This window comes from Gouania willdenowi, chromosome 10 (assembly GCF_900634775.1).
Source record: "Gouania willdenowi chromosome 10, fGouWil2.1, whole genome shotgun sequence".
Classification (NCBI taxonomy): Eukaryota; Metazoa; Chordata; class Actinopteri; order Blenniiformes; family Gobiesocidae; genus Gouania; species Gouania willdenowi.
The window spans coordinates 13,507,220-13,534,060 of NC_041053.1; the positions used below are offsets into that span (position 1 = coordinate 13,507,220).

Genomic DNA, 26,841 nt, shown 5'->3' on the forward strand with positions numbered 1-26,841 from the left:
CATTTAGGATTTAGATTTAACATTTAGCATTTAGATTTAGATTTCATATTTAACATTTACATTTCATATTTAACATTTAGATTTAGATTTAATATTTATATTTCATATTTAACATTCAGATTTAGATTTAACATTTAGATATAACACTAACATTTTACATGAAAAAAATTGCTGTAAATATGGTCAAAAGTAAAAATTCACGTACGTTTTTTAAAATGTGGTTTGTTGTCAAATGGTGCAAAACGTTGTTTATTACAGCAGCTTTACAATCGGTGCCCCATACACAAAAGCCTAATTTCCAAATATTTAGGAAAATGTATTCAATAATGTATGTATGGAATGCACACTCTACTTTTGAAAATGAGTCATATCTTCCTTAAAAGTAAAAACTAGAAAGCCACCCAGTTATTTTCACTATATCAGTGGTTCCCAACCAGTATACCCTTAGGGCTACTTGGAAACATCTCAGGGGGTACTGAAAAAAACAACATTTTAAACATTATTAGACAAACGTATAAATGCACACAAACTCATTAATCAATAATAAATGGGGCACAATTCTTTGAAATACGTTAAAAAATTAAGTTCAAAATCTAAAATGGCCAAAACATAAAAAATAGATTAAAAAAAGACTTAAATCCATAGTTAGTGTTGGACCAGACACAGGAAAGAGTTCAGATGCATAACATGAACTAAGGGATACTCACAAAAATAGATAAAGGGAACATGTAATAAAAAGGTTGGAAAACACTGCACTACATGTTTCATCAGACTTTGATGCTACGCCTGGAAAATAGAAACGTCCCATTTCCACCTCAATATTCAACATAAGTTTGACAAACTGTATCTGGTTGTAAATGCTGTCCATGTATGAGAATATTCTTTCCAAAATAAAATCCATCCAAAGCATGTTTTGATCTGTAAACACTCGGTTAATTGACATTGTCGGAAAAGTTGCTCACATTGCATTGTGGGATGTCCTGTAGAGAGATGCATAGAAGTGTTTGAACTTCATTCTTAGAGTGATTTCTTGTGTTTCTTTGCAGGAGAAGGAGAAGAGTGATTTGATCTACTTGTTCACGTTTGTTCCCAGTATTCCCTGATTTAGATCTTTGCATATAAACCCCAAAATAAACATCCACCATTGCTTTGCCACAACCACCAGTTCATGAAAACACCAAAAATGTGTTGGGAAGTCACTTCAGCAGAGTTTCTGGGGCAAACACACAGAATTGAGAATGAAATAAAGATACCTCTGTGCATTCGTCTGCAAAACTCCACATCCCACAATGCAACGAGCAACACCTTTTATTTATTTATAGATCAAAACCAACTTTCAAAAGGCAATTTCAACCTTTTACAGAGCAAATGATCTTTGATTGATTGATTGACCTATGTAGCTTACACGTTGTCTTTATCTGATAATTGAATGATCATCTCCACAGAATTGGTCACTAGGAGTTGTATGAGATTATTCATAGCCCTCAATAATCTTAAAAGTAGAACCCCTGACTTCTAGTAGAACCTGGGAGAATGTTTGACACATAAACAGTTTTATCTTGGAAGTAATGGTTTTCTTTAGCCACTAAATGTGGATCTTTAAGACTTGAACCCATGACCTTCCACTCTTTGTCCTAAACATCTAAAAGCTACAAATTCAGCGCTAATCACTCAAACTGTCAATGGATATTTATGTTAATAGATGTATTCTAACTCCTAATTGTGAAAGCAAACAGACAAATGAAAGATACCAACATGTTTAGGCAAAGTCTTACTACAACTCTCCCTCTTACTACAAAAAAAAAAAAACAATAAAAAAAAAACACAGACTGCCAGGTTTTGTATTTGGAGTTTGGCAACAATTTTATTTGAAAAAAAGGTCTAAACACTTTTTATACGCCATTATTTGACCATTAAAGGAAATCAAACATTGTTCGAGAACCTTCGAGACGTTCGAGTCGATCAGAAATCATCCCAATGGATATGTTTTATACTCTAGAACCAAAAGTCCTTTGTATTTTGACTTTTTTATACACCTTTTATCTTCTAAAAGAAAAGATACGGGTCAAATCTTTGATACTAAACTTTAACTTATTTGATTCGAACCTCCGGCTGTTCCTGTGTCTATTCGCTCAGCTTCTGTCTCAACTGCCCCTGCCATCCGTCCCTCTATGATGATGCAGATCTTTCTTTTGTGTTTCCACTCTGACCTCAGCAGGATTGCTTTACTCCCTGTAATCCCTCTCCTGTGGGCGCCAGGCTATAAAAGCGCGGGGCAGACTGGGAGCGGTACACACTGAGTGAGGCTCAGCACAGGCACGGCACACACAAACAGGTAAGGTACAACACGAGGGACCAAGACCACGCCACATTTCATCAAGTTTTCAGTTCATCTAACTTTGATTTATTCACAATATGTACTCCTGTGCTTCCACTCAGTGATCATGTCCAGTGGAGATAAGTCCAAGAGTTCCTCCCAGACTGATGGGAAGGCTGCTCAGAGCAAGAAATCTGAGATGGGAATGATGTCCTACAAGGTGTGTTTGTGTGGGGGGTTCTTCTTCAGAACCAGATAACAGTCCCATTAATTACTTAATAACTACTTTCTTCATGCTTCTTCCAACCAGATGTACGTGTTCGACCAGGAGAACTTCCAGGGTCGCATGATCGAGATCAGCAACGAGTGCATGAACGTGTGTGAAATGGGCATGGACCGCGTGCGCTCCCTGCGTGTGGAGAGTGGACCGTAAGTATCAAACGCACTCAGATTCATCTGTGTCCTCACATGGAGGTCCTTCATCAGCTTCTCTTCTGCAGCTTTGTGGGCTTCGAGCAGATGAACTTCTGTGGAGAGATGTACATCCTGGAGAAGGGAGAGTACCCCCGCTGGGACTCCTGGAGCAACTGCCAGAAAAATGACTACCTGCTGTCCTTCAGGCCTGTCAGAATGGTATTAAAGAGTCTCTATTCTGCTTTATCTTCCTCTTGCTGTGAGTTTACAGTTCATCTCCTGATGTTTTCTCTTCATTAGGACCCTGAGAAGCACAAGATCTGCCTGTACGAGGTCGGAGAGTTCAAGGGTCGCAAGATGGAGATCATGGACGATGACGTTCCCAGCCTGTTCTCCTACGGCTTCACAGACAGAGTGGGCAGCATCATCGTCAGCTGTGGAACGTGAGTGCCAAACACACACACAACTCAAAGTAGAAATCCAAGAGAAACTACCAAACGCTCATTGTGTCACGTCTGTTCCTCTACAGCTGGGTGGGATACCAGTTCCCTGGATACCGTGGCAGCCAGTACCTGCTGGAGAAGGGCGACTTCAGGCACTTCAACGAGTACGGCGCCCGCCATCCTCAGTTCCAGTCTGTGAGGCGTATCCGTGACATGCAGTGGCACCAACAGGGCTGCTACACCATGGCCAGCAAGTGAGGCTCGGCCAAGGAGAGGAAGAGAAAGAGTGGAAGTGAAGGAGATGGGAGAAGGAAGAGGGAAAGGAGGAGAGATGTCTGGGATGTGAAAGAGTGAGGAGCATCAAACACCCAGTGAAAGGACCAGCTGAACAACCACCGAACCCCTCTCTAACCCCCCTCCTCCTCTACAGCTCTGCTCTTCTCTTTCTCTCCTTCGGGCTGAGCTTTCCTCCACCACTGTCCTCCGATTTTTTAGTCTCTCACTTTCTTCTCCTCCACAGTCCTGTGAGACTAAAGAAGAAGGGGTAGATCGCACCTCTTCCTGTTTTACACACACATCTGATTCTGGGGTCAGGGTATGGTTCACCATGGGAAAGAGTCCTCAGGGCTCGTCACCCCTGTGCATTGCATGCTCACTCTGCTGTACAGATTACAAAGTTTTCAATAAAAAGAGAAATCTTGTTGTCGAAACATGTTGTGATGTTTATTCTTTAAAGGTTCACTCATTTAACATTGCTTTCCTAAAGCACTGATTTGGCCTCAGAATTGCAGAGCACAGGCAACAGCTGTGTGAAAAATGATGACTATTGATTTCATAAAAATAGTTATCATCATCTCTACAGATATTCAAGTGGTTTAAGGTACATTTTTGAATATTTAAATAGTAACTAAACCCAAAAAATACTTTTTTTTCTGCTCAAATCAAATGTATTTGGTATGAAACATGTGTCATATTTTGTTGTAAAAATGTAAGAGTGACTGCCCTCTATCGGTTGAATGCTGGCCAATACAATTTAATTTTGCAATTGGCTGAGAATAGTGGTTTTGACATTTTGGAGCGGATTAGATGATTTGTGATGCACTTTTGAACTGTAAGACGTTATTATAATTATTATCAGCATATCTAAACCCATTAACGTGCATGTGCATTAAGGCATGTTAGTGGATTATCCCCCGCTAAACTAGTAATTTTTATTTGTATTTTCATTTTTTGTATTTTCATGTTTTATTACTATTATTATTATCATTTTTTTTCATTGTGAAATACACTGCTGTTGTTTTGATGTTCAAAAAAAGAGAAAAAAAATTCTAAATTCTTCTTAAAAAATTAAGGGCTCATTAGCAGATAAACAGCGTGTACTTCACACAGTTTTATCTACACCCATAGGCGATACATATCTTCTTCTGTTTTTATCAAACAATACGCTTTTCATTAGTGTTATTTGTGGAAAATGTGCAAATGAAGTGTTTGAATATAATCGCCTCACAGATTTTTTTTTATTGTTGTAAGTTATTAATGTTTCTGACTTTGTTAGACATTTATTTAATGGATTCATATTGGTACATAAGTGCATAGTAAAAATCTAATGTCTATTTTCATATAAAACATAATAAATATATTTTCAATATGTCCTGTCTGGATGTAGTGTTTTTTTAATGACCCCCTTTTTTTCTTCTTCTTTTGTTTTTTAAGAAAATCAAAGAACATTTAAACCAATACACCCTGTATACAATACACGTTAACACTTTTTTTTAAAACCAAATTAATGTTGGCTTTAAATATGTCAAAAAAGCAGGTAAGCTGTTTACACTAATTAATAATATGAATTTACGTTAGGAAAAAAATATATTTATGGAACTACATAAACATATATTGTATTTACACATACATATGACGGTGCACTGTATAAATATTGTCAATCAATCCAGTTATTGATGACAAATTACGGAAAATCCCAGTTATGTCACTAGGAATCAATGATTTCGAATGACCAGCCACTAACTTCCGGGAACAAATTCGGTCAAACTTCCGCTGTCGCAACTCTCTCTAAACGGCTCTGGGTTAAAAACGATTGTGATTGGCTAAGGCAGCGTCATGTTTCATGGTAGCCAATCAGAGCCAGTGTTTTTACACATGTGCCACACACACACACACACACACACACACACACAGAGATGGTGAACGTGGAGCGGTCTGATGAAAAGTTTTTTAAGGTGACGATACAAACACTACTTTAAATTAATTGTGGTCAAAGACAACAACGTGCATGTGAAGTGTTCGTTATATCCAGGAGTGAAGACTATGTCTACATTTGTTGTAAGCAACTCTAATTTAATGAAGCACCTCACGACGACACACGCATCTAAAAAAATCTGAATTCTTTGACATATAGCAACTTTTTAAAATAGTTACTTTCCTTGGTAATGAGTTACTTTTATTATAGAGTAATTCAATTACTAACTCAGTTACATTTTGGATCAAGTCGTAACTATAACTAATTACTTTTTTAAAGTAACGTTCTCAACACTAGTGGACTTGTGAATAGAAAGCTATAGTGAGTGTTTAGTAGATAGTTAGCATAACATAGATTGTTCTTTGAAGATATTATAGTATAGACTGGGGGTGTATTAATTATGAGCCCCGCCCATATTTTTTAATTCCCAGCTGAGAAACACGTCAGCAAGAACTCTTTTTTTTTTTTTTTTTTTTTGTGGATAATATCAAATAATTTTGACAAAATTTAGCTACATTCAAATGTCATTTTAACCAATAGAGGGCAGTCTTACATTTTACAACTAAAATGTAGAGTTGGAACAGGATCAAGCAACAACAACACAACTTATTACCCAAATACAAATATGTACTGAGCATAAAATAAATAAATAAATGAGGTTTAGTTACTCATTAGAAAACACAAATGGTTACAGCTGCCTATGACTAAATAATTCTTACTCTGTACTTGACACATTATTCTTAAATTCTTTAAACTTCAGTTTTGATTATTTAATTTCCATTCAAATGTAATTATTTTTCTGCTGCTGGTAGTTTAAACATATTTGTAAATGACTTTGAATCACCTTGTTGTAGAAATGTGCTATAAATATATGTTTTTGCTCTGAATTGATTCTCACAGGAAACCAAAAACACACTCTATCTGTGTGAAGAACTAGCAAGCCTTTCAGTTAATGAAATTTGTAATAGTTTTTTTAATCATAAAAATATGACAACAAATTTAAATGTCACAGGTGAAACTAAATATTTAGCTAATATGCAAATTCACCGGAAGTACCAAAATAAATGTCATCCGTGACATTTAGATTTAACATTTAGATTTAGATCTAACAATTAGATTTAGATTTAACATTTAGATTTACTATTTAACATTTACATTTAGCATTTAGATTTAACATGTATATTTAAATGTAACATTTCGATTTTGATGTAACATTTTTGATTTATATTCAATGTTTAACATTTAGATTTAACATTGACATTATATTTTTATGAGAAAAAAATATTACAAATTTCACTAATATTGCTTAAATCTTGTGAAAAGTAACATAAAACATTCACATATACGTGGTTTGTTGCTAAATGTTGCAAAAAGGTTGCTGTTTATTTTAGCATGTGCAACTTTACAATTGGCGCCCCATATTGTGTTACTGTATGTTGTGTTCTCTTCTTGTGGTGAAATGGTTCCTAGTGTGATAGTGCAGATAGTCACAATGCAAAAGAGATTGTATTTATTTAGAAAAATATTTATTTAAATTTTACAATATTACAAACACACGGAGAATAAAAGCTTGTTTATAAAAATATATTGATCAGTCATACAGTTGGTAATGTGAGGATATGTTTTAGCTGTTTATACACGTTAAGCTTCGTTTCACCCTAAATGTTTTATTATTTAACTATAAAAATGTACATTTTTTAAGGATGAACGCAGTGCACAGCACAGCAGAGGGTTCCTGTCTCCTGATGGCGTCCATCAGCGGGACATCATCCGCACAAATTCTGAAAGGACAAATGACACCAGTGAGGACGATTACCATGATGATGAAGGCACTGTCTGACAGATCTAATGGAGGCTTCTTCTGACCCTCAAAGTCCACCTGGCCATCTCCGTTCAGGTCCACGTCTCTGAGGATTTCGTTGATCTCTTTGTTGGTCACCTGTTCTCCCATCAGCTTCTTCATGGCCTCACGCAGCTCATTCAGGCTGATCTGACCATCACCGTTAGAGTCAAACTGAGACAGAGGAAGAATGAGACTGAGATTCAAACAGAAGACTCCAAAGAACCTGAATTTAGATTTTTATTATAAAAGTTGTTTTACAAGTTAGAAAAGTTTTATCAGCCATCAACGTCGTGTGATGGGACTCTGGAAGTCGGGCATCCAGGTAAGTTGTGATGTTTCTGCCTAGCAATGCCAGTCGCCATATTTGTTTGAGGGTAAAACAACATTAACAACGTATTGACTCCCATTGTAACAGAAAAGGGTTCGCCATGCCGAAGGGCTGTTGTGTGTTTGGCTGTTCGTCCAATGTAAAAAATAAAAATAAAATACAGATATAATTTTTTATATCATCCAAAAAAAAAAAATGAAGAAAACGTTGACTTTCCTTCATAGGACGGTTGAAAAAATGCTGTAGTCTGGTCGGGTGGAAATGGGTAAAAAGTGGTCTCCGAAAATGTCCCATTCCTACGTATGCTTTCTACATTGAATAACCGGTAAGTGAGCAGTTAAGATCTGAAATGAGGATTGAGGAATAAAGTACACTGTGATTAATGGTGAGTGAGGATTTTAACGCACAATTTTTCATAAAATGTGCTTTATCAGGCAAAGCGAGCATGAATATGTTGATGGAAATAAAAGTTAAAATACTTTGAAATTCCATGAAAGACTTTAATATAACTGACAGACATCCCTAGCACTGATAACTTAGCTTTATATTGTTCCCTGGCCTATTCTGGTAGTGTTTCTTGATAGTTGTATGCCATACCTCGATCTAAATCCCTCTGGTATTTAAATAAATATATTTTTGTCATTGGACAAACAAGAGGCCGTACCAGCTGTTTTCCCCTAATTCCAGATGGCGCTTATTTATTTACTACCGCTAACGTCATCTGTGACTTAAGCCCGACTTCCCGAATTACAAAAGAACTAAAAACATGAAAAAAAGAAGTGGACAAAAAGCTGGTCCGTGGTACAAGCTGGTACAATGCACGGTTGAGTATGACTAGTGTGCCCACCGTGCGTACTTAAAAAATGTCTCAATATAGTATACATCCGGGTATTTCTCGCATATTAAATATTTTCATACTATTTAAAGTGAACACACTACATACTATCTAATACAAACTTAGTATGAGTAGTACGTTAGTATGGGTAGTACGTTAGTATGGGTAGTACGTTAGTATGGGTAGTACGTTAGTATGAGTAGTATGTTAGTATGGGTAGTACGTTAGTACGAGTAGTACGTTAGTACGAGTAGTACGTTCGTACGAGTAGTACGTTCGTACGAGTAGTACGTTCGTATGAGTAGTACGTTCGTATGAGTAGTACGTTAGTATGGGTAGTACGTTAGTATGGGTAGTACGTTAGTATGACCTCTGACCTCTTTGAAGGCATCACGTAGTTCTTTGACTCCGATCATGTCTGCTGTCTCTGCCAACATCTTTGGTCCCATTAGCTCCACAAAGTCCTCAAAGTCCACTTTACCTCCACCTGTAGATCAGGTCCAAGGACTCTGTTAAGTTTCATCTACTTCATCTACAAGGATATTTGGTGTTATTAGTACTACTACCATAGCGTTTACTTTTTACTGGTAATATATTTGAAGTTTACTAGTACTGCTATTCATGATTTAGCTTTATTATTAGGGTTTACTCGTGCTATTAGCCAGAGTTGTGTAATCGAGTTAAATGACTTGGACTCGAGTCATAAATTTGGTGACTTTAGACTCGACTTAACAGAATCATGAAGGACTTGCAACGTAGACTTGAAAACAAATGACTCGTTACTTAACTCAGACTTGAACCTTTTGACTGGGGAAGACTTGACTTCCTATTGTATAAAATGCAATAATTATTAATGATCAATAAGTCTGCTCAAACAGGTCCACCTTTAAACAAACTGACAGCCAATCAGAAAGCAGCTGAAAACATCAAGCTGGGCTGAGACGTGTGGGCACTAGATTTGGAAAAAAAATATACCTGGTTCTACTTGATGTATAAATGTATGCTTAAACAGCTTTCCATACATGGCAATATATTTGACTTGCTTGATGATGTTTCCATGGCAACACCACAAGGAGAAGTTGAGGATTCACTCACTGATCTGCTGGCTCAGCTCGATGAGCTCCATCTCTGTGGGCATGTATCCCATGGTCCTCATGCACTCACCAAGGTCCTTATGGCTTATGTAGCCTTTTTTATTCTTATCAAACTCCACAAACGCCTCCCGCAGCTCTGAGGTGGAGAAACAGGGAAGTTATCTCACATGTCACACACACACACAGACACACACACACCTGAAGTCAAAAAAAAAAATCTCACCATCGAGCTCCTCAGGTCTAAGTTCTCTGTCCTGGGGAAAGAAAAAGAGTCACACTTTAGGTTTGTGCAATAAAACAATCAGACAAAGCAATAAACACAATGGAAATGTTGAAATGAATAGGTTTGTTATCAACGCACAAACACTTAAACACCAGATGAATTAAACTCAGATGAAACCTATTTTTCTACGACCAAAAAAAAAAACTTCACACAAATAAAAAGTTTGTTCGCTGTCTGAGGAGCAAGTTTTAAGGTCAATTTCAGAGTGTAATGATGTTTCTCAATCCATATGGATTAAATGGAGCATCCCGTGCTGGTATGTGTGTATGTTTCCCAGGAAACACAGTGAATAACCAGATTAATATGTAACATGTAGAGATTAGAAGACACAGGGATGTTAGGGATGCAGATATTATGGACGCATGGCAACAGGTCAGATAAATCCAGACACATCCATACACTGATGTGTAGCTCGCTCACATGCTAGCATTGATGCACGCACAAATAAACACACATTGGAGATTGTGATTGAGTAAAGAGGATGTGAGCCCGGGAGCATGAAAGAGAAGAGTATGGGACAAATCCTCTGAAGAAACATTCAGAACAAAAAGACACATTCATAGCCTCGAGTTCACACACACACACACACACACACACACACACACACACACACACGAAACTACATGATTTCAATTCTTGCTGTTTTTGTCACAGAGAAATTCTATCAAAAATGTCTTGTTTTGTTCATAGGTTTCCGCGTGGATGGTGTTAGTGTTCCATGGTCGTCAGTTTGTTGTTTTTTTATCCCTGATTTTTTTTTTTTTCTCTGGTTTCTGTCTGTGTTGAGGTCCTTTCTTGCGTATTTCACCCCCTGGTCTGTCTATGCGAGGGGTCTCAAACTGTTTTTAGTTCAGGAGGCCAAAAACTGACCTGTTTGATTTTAAATTGGCTGCAGGTTATAGATGGAGAAAATTGATAATTTCAACACAGTGGTTTAGTTTGCACTTCTACATATAAATGATCTATATACGGAAGCATGTAAGGCAAATATTCGCAATTTTTTGACCACTTTTTATTTGATTTGAGGATGGAGCTAGATTTTGGAAAAATAATTATTTCAACAATTTGAGAGTAAATAAATGACTGCAGTCATGTGATATAAGCATGGGAAATATATGAGCCCTTGCAAATATTGTGGACTTCCTAGTCTCTCCAAATTCAGAAATTGAATTATAAATTGACAATTTGAATAATACAGCTGTTGATTTCTTAGTCCCTTCAAATTCAATTTGTGAATTTGTGATTTATGTCTGTCATGTATACTTTCTCCTGCAGGCCAAATTTAATTCTCCTAAAAGCCGAATTTGGCCCCCAGGCTTTGAGTTTGACCCAGGTGTTCTCTGTAAATGTAGAGAAAGCATTAAATCATCTCCATCTTCTTCCCTCTGTTGTCTCACAGGTGAAGCCCGTCTCCATGATTACCCTCACTTCCTAAGGAGTGCATGATGAACATTTTCTGATTGATATGTCTACACCTCGTGGGCCTGTCCATATTTTCCAGTGGCTTATGGTTTGAGGAAAAACATGTAGGACTATTAAAAAGAATAATAGATATTCACATTTTGTATTAGCTCTGCAAAATCATGGGAAAATGTCTTCATTTTAAATTATTTCACTTGTAATTAAATCTAAATTTAATAGTAGAATAATAGAATAATAAAATCTGAAAAATCTTTAAATAACTAGTATTTATTTTTGTGCAGAATTTTAGGAATTTACAGAATGAAGAATTTTGAAGTGTTGAAGTGACTTTCATTTTCAGTTCTCTGCAGTTAAAATTATTATTATTATTATTATTATTATTAATACACAGTCCTGCGTACTTTCTCTGTTGTAAAAAAAAAAAAAAAAATCAAACGTGTTTGAAGCCACCGAGCAGTTGGAAATTCCTCCTCCCCTCTGTGCCATGGAAAGTCAATAATTTCTATTAAAATTGTGATCGACTGTGATGAGAGTGTGGCTGTGGTCCCTGAGGCTGGTTGGATGGCATGACTCTGTGCATTGATGCAGGGAGAGATGACACACTGGGTGTTGGACTTTGGACTGGGATGTTTGAGGGTGAGGAGGATGAATCCACACGTTTACATACAAAAGTCTGAAAGTTGTGTTTGAGAAAGATGCAGGCGTGGCCCAGGGTGCTGCGCAGAGAGGTGGAGCTGGTGACCTCTGAGTGGAGCGCGGCCTTCAACTCGTCCTGATGCTTGGCTCCCTGCTGACCCACTGCCCTCACCTTCCTCCAGAGAAACCAGTGCAGCCCTCCCTTTAGAGGCACACCAGTTAAACCAGCACATTCACACACACACTCAGATGTTACCATCTTAGAGGCTATAAGACCCTCTGCTCTGTAGTCATGCAAACACTAGATGGATTTAGCCTTGGTTCACATAAGCTGCTTTTCATGTTCGAAAAATCTTCCCACGTCCTTAATGGGAAAAGCTATCAGCGTGTCAGCATTAAACAGATAATTACAAATGAGAAACACCAAAGCTCGTCTCATCAACTCACACCAGCTACTTTCATTAGCACTGCATACAGTTTGATACAGATTGAACTGATAAAAGGCTTGAAGTCAGATGATTGGATAAATCTTTGGAATAAATGTTGCATTTATCAGAGTTGTAAAGAGTACTGATATATCCTACTCAAGTAGAAGTACTCTTACTCAATTGAAATTGTACTCAACTACATAAAATACTCGAGTACAAGTAAAAAGTAGCTCAATCAATTAGTACTCAAAGTAAAAGTTACTAGTTACTTTAACCCCCCACATTTATTTTTGGTAATAAATCTTTCCACGGTTCCCTTACATACAGTAAACATCTCATGTAGAAACTTAAAAAGAAAAAGACCAAATGTTGCACAATTGGAACTTAATTTATTTGTATCTGTATTCTGTATTCATCTGTTACACCAATGAATTTAATTAAAAATAGAAAAAATGATCAAGCTCTAAGTATAGCTTTATGAACTCTAAAACAGTGCAGTGCCAAATGTGCCATGTGAGTAACAACATAATAAGTAGAAACTCCAACCTGAACTGAAGTAAGTAGCTAAGCATTGATCAGAAATGGCATCACTAAGAACATATGAATTATATTCACTGTGTCAAGAGACCTTGAAACGAAAATAAAGAGATAATCACAAAAAATAATAATTTACTCAGTAACGGTTGGGTGTAGAAATGTAATGATTCATGAATTACTTTTTTTTTTTAATTGTACTAAGTACAAGTAAAGTTACTGATATAAAAATGTACTTAAAAACGTACAAATGCCCATAAAAGCAACTCAATTACAGTAACGTGAGTTATTGTAATCCATTATCCATTTATTATATAATTCATTCAAATAACTGTAACGCTCCAGTTTAGGGTTAATGTAGCTGAATACAGCCTGTGGTTTTGCATGCAGTGACCAAAAAAGCTGCACAAGGAATAAAGAAAGTAGACATTTTAAAACATTAAAAGCACAGATTAAAAGATTACGTTGCCACCAAACATAGTTTGAGTGGTCACTGATGCAGAAAAGCTTCATTTGGGAGCAACATACCTCATCAATTAGAGAAAGAACAGAAAATTTATTCATTTTGGTTTTGTAACATATTTTTTGATTTCTTAAATAATCAATTGTGTGTAAAGATGTTGAGCTGTTCAGAGGTTACTGTCGCTTCACATGTGGATACACTCACAGGAGAGTTGTGTTGATCTGTCTTAATGGGGGTTTTGCTTCAATGTGTTGCTCTGTCTCAATGGGGTTTGTTACATTGTGTTGCTCTGTTTTAACAGGGTTTGATACGTTGTTTTCCTCTGTCTTAACGGGGGTTTGTTACGTTGTGTTGCTCTGTCTTAACGGGGGTTTGTTACGTTGTGTTGCTCTGTCTTAACGGGGGTTTGTTATGTTGTGTTGCTCTGTCTTAACAGGGTTTGCTACATTGTGTTGCTCTATCTTACCAGGGTTTGTTACACTGTCTTGATCTGTCTTAACAGGGTTTGTTATGTTGTGTTGCTCTGTCTTAACAGGGTTTGTTACATTGTGTTGCTCTGTCTTAACAGGGTTTGTTACATTGTGTTGCTCTGTCTTGACGGGGTTTGTTACATTGTGTTGCTCTGTCTTAATAGGCTTTGTTACATTGTGTTGCTCTGTCTTGACGGGGTTTGTTACATTGTGTTCCTCTGTCTTAATGGGGGTTTGTTACGTTGTGTTGCTCTGTCTTAACAGGGTTTGTTATGTTGTGTTGCTCTGTCTTAACAGGGTTTGTTATGTTGTGTTGCTCTGTCTTAACAGGGTTTGTTACATTGTGTTGCTCTGTCTTAACAGGGTTTGTTACATTGTGTTGCTCTGTCTTGACGGGGTTTGTTACATTGTGTTGCTCTGTCTTGACGGGGTTTGTTACATTGTGTTGCTCTGTCTTAACAGGGTTTGTTACGTTGTGTTCCTCTGTCTTAATGGGGGTTTGTTACGTTGTGTTGCTCTGTCTTAACGGGGGTTTGTTACGTTGTGTTGCTCTGTCTTAACGGGGTTTGTTATGTTGTGTTGCTCTGTCTTAACAGGGTTTGTTACATTGTGTTGCTCTGTCTTGACGGGGTTTGTTACATTGTGTTGCTCTGTCTTAACGGGGGTTTGTTACGTTGTGTTGCTCTGTCTTAACGGGGGTTTGTTATGTTGTGTTGCTCTGTCTTAACAGGGTTTGTTACATTATGTTGCTCTGTCTTGACAGGGTTTGTTACCCTGTTTTACTCTTCCTCAAAACTGTTCAATTAAAAGATCTGGGAGGAAGGTAGAGGAAAAAAAAACCTTACAAATGTCAATGGTGACAGAAAAAAACCTAAAGGAGTGGGAACTGTTTACTGTTGATGCACTAATCAGTTTATATGGGACCATTGAACTTTGTGCGACCTCAACATCAAAGAAAGGATGTGAAAGAGTTCAATACAGACAGTTCAAACTAGATTTAGTAGCAAGTCTGGATGCCTCTACTAAGTTATTCAGACAGACTGAGACCATCTAGTCCTTAAAGGTTGAACCATGGTTAGAAACATGTCTTTGTGATCAAAGCTCTGAGTCTCAGTTGTTTCTAGATTAAAAAATAAAATAAAAAAAATAAACAGTGACTAGAGAGAAAAACATAGACACCAAAGTGCTTAAAAATGTAGATGTTTGATGTAAATCCAGCAAAGAGGAGACAAGGATCTCTTACCTTCTTCATTTTGTCTTTCATAGATGGTTCGGTGCAGTTTCCCATCACACCTCCCCCCCCCCCGCCGCCCGCCCTCACCGCCCCCTCCTCTGATCCTGCTCCACAAAGACCTCTTTCTCTCCTTTTTAACGCACTTGATCTGCTTTCACCTCTTTCACTTTTTTTTCCCTTTAACTGAAGGTTCTAACTATAAATCTCCTGAGCATCTCCACAACGTTGGATTCTGACTGACTCCACTGGATTCTCTGTGACCCACTGATTGATGCATGTCCCCCATCAGAGCAGCACAGACACCAACACGCTGTGAGTCCACCGTGGGTCACTTCTGTGTCTCTCTGCAGCAGCAGAAGTCAATTTTTTTAGTCCCGCCTTCTCTCTTTCCTCCTCACTGTCTCTCCTCCCTCATCCTGCCTCTGGTTCACAAACTGCAGCATTACACGAGCGTTCTAATAAGTTAACAGTATGGAGGAGTTTTAGAGACGGGGATGGGAAAAGGACACAAACATCAAAGGATTAGTGCCAACCGTTTCAGATTAAAGAGGGCATGAAGGGATACCAATAAACAGGTGGTGAAAAGCTTGGCTGAACATTTTTTTTTTTTTACAATCTTTGTGATTTATTTCTTCTTTTTTTGGTGCAATTTCTAAAATTCAATCAATCTGTCATATTTACACAGCAATTGAAAATAATGAAATGCATTCAATGAAAAATTTGGTGCTTGGAGTATGAGCATCCTTCATCATAAGTAAAACTGTCAGTTTGGTTCAAAACAAAATGTCATCTGATTTTATTCAGTGACCTTTAGTGATTATAAGGATATACATGTAACCAGGGTTGGGGTCAATTATAATTTTATTCACATAATTGATCATTTATTACAATTATGTTGTAATTATAATCGTAATTGTAATTTTTAAAATCTGTCATTGTTGTATTAGTAATTGAATTGTAGTTGATTACAATTTAATTAAATGAAAAAAGGTCAATGACTTACATGTATGTAGTTAATAGTTATTAAAATATGTTTTATATTAAGTTTTCCCACTACCTGTCAATTAATTTTCATTCTCATACAGATGGTTAGCGGTTAGAGTTTGGACATCTTTCTTTTTTAAATTTTTTAATAGGGACTATATAATTTTACAGTATTAATGTAACTGATGTTTTGTACAAATAGTTTATAGCTATTGCTAAATTCTAACTCTTGTCCCTAGTTGGGCTTGCTAAACATGTAGCAGCTAGCACCTCAATGCTAAACATGTAGCAGCTAGCACCGCAATGCTAAACATGTAGCAGCTAGACAGACAGTGTCTCCAATCCACACTAAACAAGATGACAGGGTTCAGAGCCAAAATGAATAATTCCATCAGTGACAAATGAACAAAGTCAGTGGAGAAATGATTGTAGTGGACATTCGATGTGGGCGGGGCTAGAAGCACTGCTACAGATAGCATCGTCTGACCCAATTTATCAACTGCTATGTAGAAAGACTATTTCAAACTAAATTCATCAGCTTCATCAGTTGCTCTGTTTATTTTATTATATCCACATATATTCTAACTATTTTACACTGTTCAGTTTCCACTTTTCTGGAATGTTCTGTATTAAGTGCTGTTTTTTTTCTTCTTTCATTTTAATACAAAAACACATTTGTTTTAGAAAGTTTACAAAAAAATCTAGAATATATCTCAGTTAAATAAATTTAAGTTTGTGCTTTGTGAACAATGCGATCATGATATTTTTATTCATATTGCACATTATCACTCAGTGATAAAAATAATAAACACTATTTAGTTGTTTAAGCTCATTTAATGTTTTCATTGATTCAGTCATATACTAACATACATTTAAATTGAAAAACATTGCTTCTTGTGTCAAACGATGTTAGGTGTTTAATTTAGATTTATTGAAATGGATTAATTACAAAGTATGTAATTATTGGATTTTTTTTTTCTTATCTACTTCCACCACTAATCCAAACACATGAATTGATGCATGCAGACATCAAATTGATGAAATATGACAGGTGATTAGCTGTTTTTCCTTTTGCATGTGAGAATTTTTCATTCATTCATTCATTCATTCATTCATTCATTCATTCATTCATTCATTCATTCATTCATTCATCTTGTGAGCAGCTAATTCCTGATAAAGGTTCCTGTTAATGAGAGCAGCTGACGTTTTATGCATGCACAGTGATATTTGATGATTTGAAAGCAGGGATTTCTCTTAGATTAAAAATGAGGTCACTGTATGCTACGCTGATGGATGTCAACGTGATGGAAACTCTGACTGTATTAAAATAAATAAACCAAAAAAAAAAAAAAAAAGATTTATTGCAGGACTGCTTTTTGACTGATTTGCATAACAAGTTTTTTTTAATAAATGAATGTATTTATAGTGGTGAAATGCAATATGCAAAGTACTGGCACATAATCACAATCATGGAGTATTGTGTATTAAAATGAGATATTCTTTAGAAGTCACACAAATGCTTAGATATGGGGCGCCGATTGTAAAGTTGTGCATGCTAAAATAAACTTTTCCCAACAAACACATTTAAAAAATGTATGTGAATTTTTGTGAAATTTGTAATATTTTTTTTTCATGAAATATAATGTCAACATTAAATCTAAATGTTCAATGTTACGTTTAAATATAAATGTTAAATCAAAATGTTAAATGTTAAATCAAAATGTTAAATGTTAAATCAAAATGTTAAATGTTAAATCTAATTGTCACTGGTGAAACTAAATATTTAGCTAATATGCAAATTTACCTGAAGTACCAAAATAAAATCTCATTTAGATTTAACATTTAGCATTTAGATTTAACATTTATATTTAAATGTAACATTTATATTTAAATGTAACATTTAGCTTTAGATATAATGTTTAACATTTAGATTTAAAATTTAGATTTAACATTGACATATGTTTAAGTAAATATCACAAATTTCCCAAAAATTGCTCTAAATCTGGTCAAAACAAAAGTAAAACAAACACATCATTTTTTTAACATGGTTTGTTGCTAAATGTTGCATAAAGTTGCTGTTTATTTTAGCCTGTGCAACTTTACAATCGGTGCCCCATACTTAGAAGATAAAAATATGACAGATATTATGAAATGGTTGAATATTCACTGTTGCAATAAATATAAATGACAGCTAGGGGTCGCTGTACCACTGTGGTCAAAAGACATAGACAGGAGTGATATAACTTTTATTTTTAGATTAAACTCAGGACACATTAGGAAGCTTTAAAGCCAGTATTAGTAGCTCAGCAGAATCAAACACATTTGGTATAAAAAAAAAAAAAAAAAAAAAAAAAAAAATAAAAAAAAATTAAGTGCTTAAACCATGGATTACTCAGGATGGAGGGTCAAATAAATGACTTGATATAAATGGATGATCCCTACGGGATTACTATTACTACGACTACAACATGTCATCACTACTCTTAGGATGGTCAAATCCAACTTATGTTCCCTATTAGTGGATGAATCTGTTTCACAATGAAGATCAAATAATCTTAACCTATGGTTCACATAGAACAAATGTGTGGCCCTCAAAGTAAATGAAGAAAATTGTTCAAAAATCACACAAAACCAAAACATCAATAAACAAAGTGGCTCCAAATATTAAAAATATACAAAAGAACAACAAAACCAAGCAAAAAAAAAAAAAAAACTCTTCCCCTGCAAAAAAATATACAAAAACGAAACAAAAACTAATAAAACGACTCCAAAATGACACCTAAAATAACATACAACATACAAAATAACAAGAAAATTCACCAAAATGTACAAAACGACAAAAAAGATTTACAGAACAAAAGCACACAAATATGAATGAAAAAACATACAAAAATACCAAAAAGAAAAAAACACAAAATAAAAGATACAAAGCCACAACTAATGACACAAAACTGACAAACGAGCACAAAAACACACAAACCCATTGTTGTTTCTTGTGTTAATGCTCTAATTGTTCTTTATTCTAAATGCTGACATGAATGTTTGACATGTGGCCCTTGGATCAGATATTCATATTTCTGTGGCCCCCGCTGTGATAAAAGTTGCCCATCACATAGAACACACATTATGTAAATGTGAATCATTGTGTAAACAAAACTCAGTAATATTTTTAGGGGCGCACAGTTTTCCCAGTGATTATATTTCATGATTGCAGTTATTTTTAATGTTTAACTGTTGGAAAAACATACATTTCTTACAAAATCCTTAAATTTTCTTCAAATTATTACAAAACATTCCCCTTATATAATTAGAAATTGGTTACAAAATCTAGGAAATTTAAAGTGTTGATCCTGTTGGGACTGATATCTGTCACTTATTGCTTGGATGTTGTCAGTTTGTTACATATTTAATTATTTATGTATATATAAAAATGCAAACTAGGGCACAATAATGTTGAAATTAGTGGTTTTCTCGCATATGATTTGTGGCCCACTTGAGATCAAACTGCTTTGTTTCTGGCCCCTGAACTAAGATGAGTTTGACACCCCTGACATAGGAGAACTATGTACACACGTGACAAACCTCCTCCAGGTCCTCACAGTATTCACCTCAGCCACTGAATCATATACAGACGAAGAACTGCAAGTAGAACCTCAATCATCGAAGATAAAAAAAAATTACACTTGAGCGGATTTTATTAAATTTGCAACTAGTCATTTCCATCAGCGTGGGTTGAACTATTGCACTAATAGCGCAATTTAGGGTTCAAACACTCACATATGCTTCTATAAAGGTTTGAAGAGCACATCAAAAAGTCTCCAGTATCATGTCCTCTAATCACAATCAAATTGATATGCATCACCTGCTGACTTATCAGCAGATGTGTCAAAGGCTGTGATGAGTTATGAGCTAATCAAAGGAGGTCTACACAATATGAGGCTGGAAGCATGACTTGCAGGTCCGTAGACTGAGCTGAACTGCTGATCGTCACAGTTTGCATCAGAGGAAAGGCAACCCGAGCCACAAGCGGACTGACGCTCCTCAGCAGGTGCACATGTGCATGTGCATGTGCATGCGGGATCTATTGTGAGGAGGTGTTTGAATATAGCCTTGCATGTGTGACTAGGTTTCAGGTCTCGATAACAGTGTTGGATTACAGTCAAACTTACAACTCGGGGTTCATTTTTGTCGCTGTCACTCAAAGCATGCGAGCATTGTGTATACGTGTGATACCAGGGATTAGCGTTACACAGGTAATGGGAGTCTGCCTTGTGCCTTTGACATTAACTTGTAACTTGTCTGCATGAGTGTGTCCTTATGTGGTGTCAGATGTTTGAGAGATGTCAGGCATGGAAACACTGGTGGGAAACAATGGATAACGCTATCAAAGGACTATCAAAGGATCAAAGGGCTATCAAAGGACCACACATGAGACATAGAAGGTGATAAAAGCCAATGCCTGCACATAATTGCTATTAGACACGTCATACTAACGTACTACTCATACTAAGTCTTTCACATTTCACATAATTGATGATGTTGACTCAAAAAATTTGCACCGAAATGTCGTTTAAATTAATGATCAAATCAGGCCGAATAATTAATTTTTGCTGCAGTACCACACATGGACTGCTGGGTGCAGTGTCGCTTCACCATTTACATTGTGAAGAAGAATTGCGCAACAGAAGACGATGGTCACATGACTCGAGCGCCAAAAAAATAACTTGTATTTTTAAAACAACAACTAATGAATTCATACGTATATATTTTGTACAGTCACTGTGTTTTATGGCAATATTTGTATATTATGTACATAATAGTAATTGTATTTTTTTCAAATGAATTTGGGGAAAAAAAAAGTGTTATGACAAACGTTTGAGATAACTACACAACTCACTGTATTGTGTACATTTGTAGACTTTGGTTGCGTCTCAAATGACTGTACACAAAGACTGCTCTCTCCATGGCTTCCTACGTGTCTCCAGACATTGCTCACTGCTCTCTCCCACTCACTCGGTCTTATTTCAATCACTTGCATCACCACTGACATCACACTTTCCCTTTATAATCATACATTAATATCCTGCTCATCATGCTTCTCTTCCTGTCTCGTGACGTGATTAACACTGGGGTCAGCAGCAGGAAGGGAGGAAAGCTTCCACTTTACTCTAATCTAACTTGATTGTATATGTCTATAGGCATCTGTATTCTTAATTATTGGTCTGTCTGCACCCTGGGGTGAACAGATGCAGTGCTGTGTCCCTTCTTACCCTAAATGATGGGCTGTGATGTGATACTGGGCTAAACAGATAAGGTGCACGTCAGTATCTGTTACGGATTCCACTTTCATAAAGGCTTAGGTTTCCCCACCTTAACTGCCGGCGTTATGTCTTATGCTTTGCTGCTGAGTTTGACGTGAGAGTGTAAACTTAAAGTGAGTTCAGAGAGGTCACTGCAGTGACAGAAACAGATATTCACACCAACCGCAGCCCAGCCGGGCTTTAAATAGTGAATTAGAGGCTTAAGGTTTCAATCAAGTAATTGGTAAGGCTTTGAGACACACACACACACACACACACACACACACACACACACACACACACACACACACACACACACACACACACACACACACACACAACCAAGATATTTTGAAAATTTGGACCACTTTTCTTTCATTTGAGACAGAAATTCATCTAAAACAGCATGTTCTATATTGTTAAAAATGTGTAAACATGAAAAATAAATCTAAATGTAAACGTTAAATGTAACAATTCAATATAAATATATCTAAATCTATATGTAGATGCTAAATGTAAACGTTGAATACAAATGCTGAATCTAAATGTTAAATTGGGCGCTGACTGTAAAGCTAAATGTTTAGAAATTGTACAAAGTGGGCCTGTCGATCACGAGGTCCCGCCCACACTACACACACCCCACCGTCCAAGACCTTTTGCATCTTCTGTGTCTTCATCACTGGCAAAAGTGAGTTGACGTAAAACATGCCGGTACTCTCAGCGAATATACGTCTGTTAAACTGTCTGTCCACACATTCCCTTGGCTGATGTGCAACCTGTACACCAGACATTACCGCTCTTTCGAGTTTGTCAGTATGGAGCGATATCGCATTGTCTCGCTCTTCTCCTCTCCTCACTCACTGAACCGCAGCATTTAGCTTTACACTTGGTAACCGATTTAACATATATATATATATATATATATATATATATATATATATATATATATACTGTGTATACACAGTATATATAGACATTTGAATTTACATTTAAGATTTAGATTTAACATTTACATTTACATTAAGATTTCACATTTACAATTAGATATATTTTATTTTTCATGTGTACACATTTAACAATAATATAGAACAGGCTGTTTTACATGAATTTGTCTCAGTTGAAAGAAAAATGAGCTAAATGTGAGGAAAGCGAGCTAAATGTTCAAAATATGTCAGCTATGAAAAAGTGACCATGTTTTTACATTGGGCACCCCGTACACACACACACTGGCTCCCACCTGTCCAAACACAGAGTCCACTATCGGCAGCAGGTCCACAGGATCTTCCTCCTCTTCGTCCTGCTGTCCTCTTTTCTGTGGTCCCTCCATCCTCTCCTCCTCCTGTTGCTCCTCCAGTGCCTCGCTGTCCTCAGACACGTCCCCCATCATGGTCTGTGGTTGGGACTGTCTACGCTTCTGATGACGAGGAGGCTGAGGAGTTACTATCTGGATGTCCGTGTTGCGTCCTTCCAGCTCACCTCTTCTGCTTTTCTGCTTCTGCACCTTCCTCTTGATGGCAGCCTGAACCTGAGAGTGCAGAGAGGCAGGGAGAGTGAGACTGTGGTTAATAAACATGAAGCCAGACGGGCTGAGTAGATTACGCCCCAATGAAAAAATAAATCAAAATAATTATGAACATTCTAGGAGGAATTTGCTTTCAAAGACGGTGTGGGTTGGCCAGAAAAGAGGAAAAAGTGCCAGATTTGGCCCACTGAATTCAAAATTGCAGACTTCCTGTTGGATTTAAGTCTGAATTACATTTTTGCTAGTCACAGTCAAATGCATATACCAACTGAATGCCTTCAAGCTAGTTTAAACCAGTGGTAAGTTAACAATGCTAAGTGGTCGTAACGACTCCCAAAATGACATAAAAAAACTACACGTTAACTCATTCAGTGCCAGCCATTTTAAAGCATTTTGACTGATTTTTAAAAACCCACAGAATATTTTGTACTGTGACAATATGAATTTGACACCAGATTCTGAAAGAATCAAGTCTCTTTTTCTTTCATCAGAATTTGGTTTGTATCTTGTTTAGCGGAATCAGTTGAATAGAGCAAGTTTTACACAAATAGCCAGTTTCAGAGCAAAAAAGACATTTTCTTAAAAAAAAATCTGTCAGTAACTTTGAAGCAATTTTTTTATGTTTTTTTTTTTTTTGATTTATTGAAAACTATAACTTCTGAACATTGGTTTCAATCCTTTTGATGACAAACTTATTATTATTTTTGCTATCTGGCTCACAGTTAAATGTTTTGCTTACTGTATTTTGTATCTGTATTTCATGAAATTGCAGCCCTCGAAAATCCAAGTAAAGTGTCAAAAGAAAAAGAAAAATAATAATAAGAAGATTAAGAAGAAGAATTGGTACTTTGGTGCGAAGGCCCTAAAAATAAAGAAAAAAAAAAAACCCATATGCACAGCATAGCACCATATTACACTTTCAGCACAACCAAAAAAGTTGACTCTGGTGACTTTCCCCACTCCTTCTACTGTCCCACCCTAACTCTCTCTCCCCTGTTCCTTTCCCCCTCATCCAGGTTTAACACCGCCCACTCTTTTTACATCTTTCCTCTGATAAAGTTTTTCTTACCCTTCTTTAAGGGTTGGTGATGGTTACAATTAAGAAATAAAATCATTGTATTTATGTCATTGCAAAAACAGCTGGCATAAAAAGATTCCACTACATGTAGTGTTGACCTTCGACAGCCTGTGCAGATAAGGTGAAAAAAAACCAATAAAATAAATATGAAGTGACTTTTTCACGCAGTATATGAGCAGCTCAGATGTTTATTCAGCTTTGTAACACTTACACATCTTTGAAAAATAACTAGGGACACTTTAATAGAAGTATTTACCTAATTCCTGGAGGCGCTACTGATGCGATTATGAGCACAAGTCCCTGATCGAAGATGGAACAGTTGGCAAGTGACTGATAAATATCACCAGCAGTTTTTCTCAATAATATAATGCTTTATTTTTTTGCTTAGATCTGGGACACTTATTGTTAAAAGCAGATCTTTCTATTGTGTGGAGTTTTCTCGTGTCTTATTTTGTTTATTCAATTCCACAGGAAGTTGCCTCCATAATCAGATTGAAGTAGCAGTTTTGTAAATATACTTTCTACATTTGCACTCAATACTTCACACATCATCAAACACAAACAAAGCCCTTTGATGTTCCTTCACTCCAGACGAGATCAAGTGTTACCTGCCGCTCATCATCTATACAAGCATAATTTGAACTTGATTCTTAGAAGCAAAATGCATGCATCAGATTCATTTAAAAATTCATTTTTTTGGGAATTAGTCTTTAAACAGAAGAACACATGCAGACACACACCTGCTTGGCGCTCCTCTCGTGTGGCACGTTCATGGCTGCACCAGCGGCTCCTGCAGCGCTCGGCTCTCGAATGATCATAAACATCTCGGTGTCACAGTCTCACGTCCACTCTCTCTCTCTCTCTGTGTGTGTGTGGTCCTCGCTCGCCCTCCTCCTCCCTCCCTCTCTGCAGAGTCTCCTCTCTCTTTCTTTTTATTTGAATCTGTTAAAACTCAAAAGTTGCCTGTGGATGAGTTGATGAATGTCCCTTTAAAACTCATAGTTCTTCAGCTGTGTGTTCATAGTGATTGTAGTTTATCAGTGCTGCTTCAGTCTCTCATCCTCATCCTCATTCCTGCTGCTGCTGCTGTTGACGTTGTTGTTGTTTCCTCAGTCCTGGTGTGTCTCTGGGTGTGAGCAGGAGCAGCTTTTTATCATCAGCTGTTGTCTCGGTGCCAGGATTGAGTTCCTTCACTTCTGCCCTCACCCGCTATCTCTTTAGGTGACACCCTATACCTCCCCCCCACACACGTTATCTACCTCTCCTCTTCTCTTCCTTTTCCTCCTCTTTCTTTCTTTCATTACAGGTAAACACTGCTTTGTCTGGTGTCGGCTTTTCATGTCTCCCACCCTTTGTTATTGTTTATTTATTTATTTCGTTGAAGACATTTGATCTTGATGATTTTATGTCATCATTTAGATCACACGTGTCATACTCATGACCTAGGGAGTCAAATCTGGCCTTGTGAAGCATCCAATTCAGCCCACAGGAAAAAGTAAAAATGACAGAGAAAACGTAAACATGTTTTTCCAGTGCTATATCGCATGATTGCAGTCATTTTTAAGGTCAAAACAAGGTTGAAAAAAACTCAAAAATTCCTCAAATTATGACACATTTCCCTTAATTAAATAGAAATTGGTGAAAAGATCCTGTTGGGACTGACATTTATCACTTATTTTATCGATGTTGTATGTTTCTTGCATATTTTGTATTTTATGTAGACGTAGAAGTGTAAACTAGGGAACAATAATGTTGAAATTACTTGTTTCCCGCATAAAAATGGTGGCCCACTTAAGATCAAACTCCTCCGTATTTGGCTCCTGAACTACAAATAATATGACACTCCTGATCTAGATTTGTAATTGTTCTCAATTTGGGATTTTCTCTATTCCCTGCAAGTTATAATAACTTTCAAAAAGCTGATATCCAAAGTTTCTGAGAGGACGTCTCGATGTCACGCCCTCAACAGCCTCACTTCCTCCCCCTGCCTTTTCCAATCTACCAGAAGCCACGCCTCTACTTTTCTGCACGCGCATCGCAGAACATAACAAGGTCCCATCGGCTCGCATTGATATAGGTCTATGGGTCAGGTAAGAGCCAAAATCAGTTTTACCTGTTTGATGTTGCGATGCGCGGCCTTGTTTCCGTGCACAGTTCCACATTCACTTTGATTGACAGTCTCAAAAACAGGAAGTCGAAGCCTATTGGCCGGGCGCACTCGACGATCGTTTCCATTTGTATAGGAATCTATAGGATGAAGGAGGGACTTATATACATTAATGTATATGAATGACCACCGGCAGTAGACCATAGTACAAGACTAGTTAGGTATTTTTTTTTGCATTTTTTGCAGATTTGTGGGTGAGATTTTTAAATGAGCTTTGTACATGATTTTATATTATATTATGAAATTTTAATAATGTTTGCTGTATACGTATTGGGTTTGTAATAATTCTCAGTGCTCGTTTCTGTCAAAGAAAATGTGTATTTGTGTATGTTTTACAGGTACTGCCCCACACTTCAATACAATAAGTCAGATACGGAACAATCTGTCAGGATGGGGTTTTATTTTGGAGGGCAGGCAGGAACTCATGGCCTCCCTCCCAGCAGCTTTCTCCTGCTGATTGCTCACAAGCTGCAATTGATTAACTGCTGTGTATAAATAGGGAGGCTTTGGTTTAGTTAAGTGCTGGGACATTTACTATGGGTTATTACCTGCTATCTGGGCTGGGTTTCATGCCAGTAATTCCTGGATTCTACAGGAAGTGTTTTTTCCCTGCTTTTGGACATTCTTCTTGTTTTACCCCTGCTTCGTGTTCTTGATTTGTCTTTTTGTGATCTTTTGATTATTTCTGCCTCCCTGGACTGACCACCTGTGTGCTGAATCCCTGCTTGTCTGACCATTTCTCAAGAACCAATGAATATTGGGTTAATGCACCTGAGCTCCACCTCCGTCCCT

At 36.9% G+C, this 26,841-nt stretch overlaps 2 protein-coding genes across 2 annotated transcripts; one reads left to right on the top strand and one right to left on the bottom strand.

Moving 5' to 3' along the window:
* The first annotated feature begins 2,308 nt into the window (after nt 1-2,308).
* On the top strand, nt 2,309-3,502 carry crybb1l1 (crystallin, beta B1, like 1). Its single transcript, XM_028458891.1, has 6 exons — nt 2,309-2,335; nt 2,440-2,537; nt 2,628-2,746; nt 2,818-2,950; nt 3,032-3,174; nt 3,261-3,502. The coding sequence occupies exons 2-6, from the start codon at nt 2,445-2,447 to the stop codon at nt 3,430-3,432; spliced, it is 660 nt and encodes a 219-aa protein (XP_028314692.1). The 5' UTR covers nt 2,309-2,335; nt 2,440-2,444; the 3' UTR covers nt 3,433-3,502.
* A 3,534-nt stretch (nt 3,503-7,036) lies between these two features.
* LOC114470610 (calcium-binding protein 2-like) lies at nt 7,037-24,989 on the bottom strand. Its single transcript, XM_028458890.1, has 7 exons — nt 24,623-24,989; nt 22,520-22,807; nt 9,752-9,782; nt 9,530-9,664; nt 8,812-8,921; nt 7,295-7,442; nt 7,037-7,209 (listed from the first exon to the last, which is right to left on the bottom strand). Exons 1-7 carry the CDS (start codon nt 24,704-24,706, stop codon nt 7,184-7,186), a joined length of 822 nt encoding a protein of 273 aa, XP_028314691.1. The 5' UTR covers nt 24,707-24,989; the 3' UTR covers nt 7,037-7,183.
* Between the last annotated feature and the right edge of the window lie 1,852 nt (nt 24,990-26,841).

Excerpts from the sequence above, each read along its gene's own strand:
- crybb1l1 (XM_028458891.1), top strand. The coding sequence starts at position 2,445 with ATGTCCAGTGGAGATAAGTCCAAGAGTTCCTCCCAGACTGATGGGAAG. Across the intron at positions 2,538-2,627 it reads TGGGAATGATGTCCTACAAG|ATGTACGTGTTCGACCAGGA; the intron begins GTGTGTTTGTGT and ends TCTTCCAACCAG. Across the intron at positions 2,951-3,031 it reads CCTTCAGGCCTGTCAGAATG|GACCCTGAGAAGCACAAGAT; the intron begins GTATTAAAGAGT and ends TCTCTTCATTAG.
- LOC114470610 (XM_028458890.1), bottom strand. The coding sequence starts at position 24,706 with ATGTTTATGATCATTCGAGAGCCGAGCGCTGCAGGAGCCGCTGGTGCA. Across the intron at positions 8,922-9,529 it reads CGAGCTGAGCCAGCAGATCA|GTGGAGGTAAAGTGGACTTT; the intron begins GTGAGTGAATCC and ends CCTGATCTACAG. Across the intron at positions 7,443-8,811 it reads TACGTGATGCCTTCAAAGAG|TTTGACTCTAACGGTGATGG; the intron begins GTCAGAGGTCAT and ends CCTCTGTCTCAG.